The following is a 3,816-nucleotide window of genomic DNA, read 5'->3' as shown; positions in this document are numbered from 1 at the left end:
CATAATCCGTCAGATTACTCTTAACCACTTGTAATGACACACAATCTATCACATGACTCTTAACCACTTGTAATGACACACAATCTATCACATTACTCTTAACCACTTGTAATGACACATAATCCGTCAGATTACTCTTAACCACTTGTAATGACACACAATCTATCACATGACTCTTAACCACTTGTAATTACACACAATCTATCACATGACTCTTAACCACTTGTAATGACACACAATCTATCACATGACTCTTAACCACTTGTAATGACACATGATCTATCACATGACATATCTACATCCTATAGAATTTTCACGACTTTTGACCATGAATAATAATGTATATACTACACTACATAATATTGTACAATATAATCATGTGTTATTTATAGGCCCTATATAAACATTCCTATATTAACTATTTCAAGACAATAAAGAATGTACAACACAAATAATTTCTTAAAGTTACTTGTTTTGTATTAGTGCGTTGTGCCCTGTAAAACACTAGAAGTAAATACGTACCCATCCGAGTATCATTATAGAAATCGTATTCAGAAGAGTGGCTATTACAGTACCATGGATTGTTTTACATTTAGCATCTTCTCCACACCACGAGATATTGCTGTACACCCGATAAAGAATGACTGAAGTGACGCTAATTATAACCAAAAACATCTGCAAATTAAAAATTCTACGTCAACAAAAAAAAAAGAAAATATTTGTTTTCGCATAAACATGAATGGAACAGAAAACAAAACGTTTTTTGTCACACAAATAGTAATTATTTTCGAAACAGAAAGTACATTTGAAAATGGAATAAGGTTAGTAGAATATTTTTATTAATTGACTCTAAGCCTATAACTTCAAGACTATCAGATTCTGGGCACCATTCTGAAAGCATTCAGTACAAAAAATTGTAATCTAAGCCTATAAATTCAAGACTATCATATTCTGGGCACCATTCTGAAAACACTCAGTACAAAAAATTTTAATCTAAGCCTATAACTTCAAGGCTATCAGATTTTGGGCACCATTCTGAAAGCACTCAGTACAAAAAATTGTAATATTTTTTGTTTCACACGATTAACTGTACATACATGTATATGTTTATATTGGGCTAAAAATAAGAAGGTAAGTCATCAATACGAGTACAGACAGGGGCACACAACAAACAAATAACAGACCTACCGTCAATACGAATGTATTGATGGTAGGTCTGTTATTTGTTTGTCCACGTCTGTACATTGATGGTAGGTCTGTTATTTGTTTGTCCACGTCTGTACTCCACGTCTGTACTCTTATTTGTGGTAGGTCTGTTATTTTCAATACGAATACAGACATGGGCACACAACAAACAAATAACAGACCTACCATCAATACAAGTACAGACGTGGACAAACAAATAACAGACCCATCATCAATACGAGTACAGACGTGGACAAACAAATAACAGACCTACCACCAATACAAGTACAGACGTGGACAAACAAATAACAGACCTACCATCAATACGAGTACAGACATGGGCACACAACAAACAAATAACAGACCTACCACCAATACAAGTACAGACGTGGACAAACAAATAACAGACCTACCACCAATACAAGTACAGACGTGGACAAACAAATAACAGACCTACCATCAATAAGAGTACAAACGTGGACAAATAAATAACAGATCCATCATCAATACGAGTACAGACGTGGACAAACAAATAACAGACCTACCATCAATAAGAGTACAAACGTGGACAAACAAATAACAGATCCATCATCAATACGAGTACAGACGTGGACAAACAAATAACAGACCTACCATCAATAAGAGTACAGACGTGGACACAGAGTACTTCAGCATACGATAGGACATCGGATACATCCACACCAACTTTCCTGTGTACCTGTCCTCCTCGGCCTTTGTCCCGTAGAACTGAGGACGGTCCGGTTCAGCCATGTCAAAATGGTCAACTTGCCACTTATACGAGAGTGTCGCCTGCTTTCGTTTCCAAACCTCTAAAAATATTGTGCCTGGAAAAACACACGAAGATCAATATTTATTTTGGTTGCTTTGAAAATCATTGAATCACAGGAAAATAGTTCAGTTATTAAATTTGATTTCAATCTAAAATAATGTTATTATCAGTTTGTAGTAAAAATTAAATATACAGTGTTGACATTGTCATAAAAACATGAATTTTTGTACAAATTATACAAATATCGAAAATTACAAAATTATTTACTGCATGTGTCGCCCCCTGCTGACAATTTTTCGAAATTAGTTATAAAGCCTTAAAATCTAATGAAATAATTGTTATTTTCCAAGAATTATTATACAAGTCACATACGAAAATTATTAATTAAATTTTGGAGTAAAAAATAAAAACTTTTTAGAATTAAGAAAAACAAACTATTATTTTGTAACTAAGAAAACAAGAAAAGAATAACTGACCCCAAACACAGATCGCAAAAGCGAAGTATGGTGTTAAGATGTTATCACTCGCATTCTTGATGATCTCAATCGAATTCATGACCAAATTCTTTTTTGCTCTGTAAAACATATTATTGTTCTGTTAGTAAGAATCACGAAAAAAAAACACAAAATAATTAAAACATGATTTTAAATACTAGCTAAAAATTTGGACTTTATTAAAAACTGTAATGTGTTAGTTAAATAAATATTAATTTGTTTGTTTCGACTGGTCGAACAAAGCTATGCTAGTCCTCCCCAATTGTAAACTTGATTTATTCTTATTTAACTGTTACTCGTATTCAATTTGGCGGCACGAAGCCGCGAACCACGAACTCTTGGATTCATAGTCACAGTGGCTATCAACTTGGCCACACCCGGATGATATGACAAAATTTAAATGATTATCAGGTTTAGTAAAAAGTCGGATATCGCTTCAGATTCTAGCCTACTAAGATCTTGCTGTTAGTGTAGAACCAAGTTTAGTAGATTTTAACCTGACATGCTGTTAGTGTACAACCAAATTTAGTAGATTTTAACCTGACATGCTGTTAAAGTACAACCAAATTTAGTAGATTTTAACCTGACATGCTGTTAGTGTACAACCAAATTTAGTAGATTTTAACCTGACATGCTGTTAGTGTACAACCAAATTTAGTAGATTTTAACCTGACATGCTGTTAGTGTAGAATAATTTAGTAGATTTTAACCTGACACGCTGTTAGTGTAGAACCAAGTTTAGTAGATTTTAACCTGACATGCTGTTAGTGTAGAACCAAGTTTAGTAGATTTTAACTAAACTATACCTACTGTGTGTTATTATGTAACTACAATGCATTGTAACCATACTATACCTACTATAAATACATTGTATTATTATTGTACTATAACTACCATGTATTATTATTGTACTATAAATACCTTGTATTATTATTGTACTATAAATACCTTGTATTATTATTGTACTATAACTACTTTGTATTATTATTGTACTATAAATACTGTGTATTATTATTATTGTACTATAAATACCTTGTATTATTATTGTACTATAAATACTGTGTATTATTATTGTACTATAACTACATTGTATTATTATTGTACTACAACTACCGTGTATTATTATTGTACTACAACTACCGTGTATTATTATTGTACTATAACTACCTTGTATTATTATTGTACTATAACTACATTGTATTATTATTGTACTATAACTACATTGTATTATTATTGTACTATAAATACCGTGTATTATTATTGTACTACAACTACTGTGTATTATTATTGTACTATAAATACCTTGTATTATTATTGTACTATAAATACCATGTATTATTATTGTAC

General features: G+C 31.8%; 1 protein-coding gene across 1 annotated transcript; it reads right to left on the bottom strand.

Moving 5' to 3' along the window:
- Positions 1 to 522: 522 nt before the first annotated feature.
- LOC111084174 (anoctamin-7-like) lies at positions 523 to 2,569 on the bottom strand (the record flags this gene model as incomplete). Its single annotated transcript, XM_022380957.1, has 3 exons — positions 523 to 675; positions 1,819 to 2,030; positions 2,452 to 2,569. Coding segments are annotated over 3 exons (483 nt in total), but the record flags the coding sequence as incomplete, so codon positions are not given.
- Positions 2,570 to 3,816: the final 1,247 nt, after the last annotated feature.

Source organism: Limulus polyphemus, unplaced genomic scaffold, assembly GCF_000517525.1.
Source record: "Limulus polyphemus unplaced genomic scaffold, Limulus_polyphemus-2.1.2 Scaffold14352, whole genome shotgun sequence".
Lineage (NCBI taxonomy): Eukaryota > Metazoa > Arthropoda > Merostomata > Xiphosura > Limulidae > Limulus > Limulus polyphemus.
The sequence above is the reverse complement of the archived record's forward strand: the minus strand, read 5'-3'. Positions and strand labels throughout refer to the sequence as shown.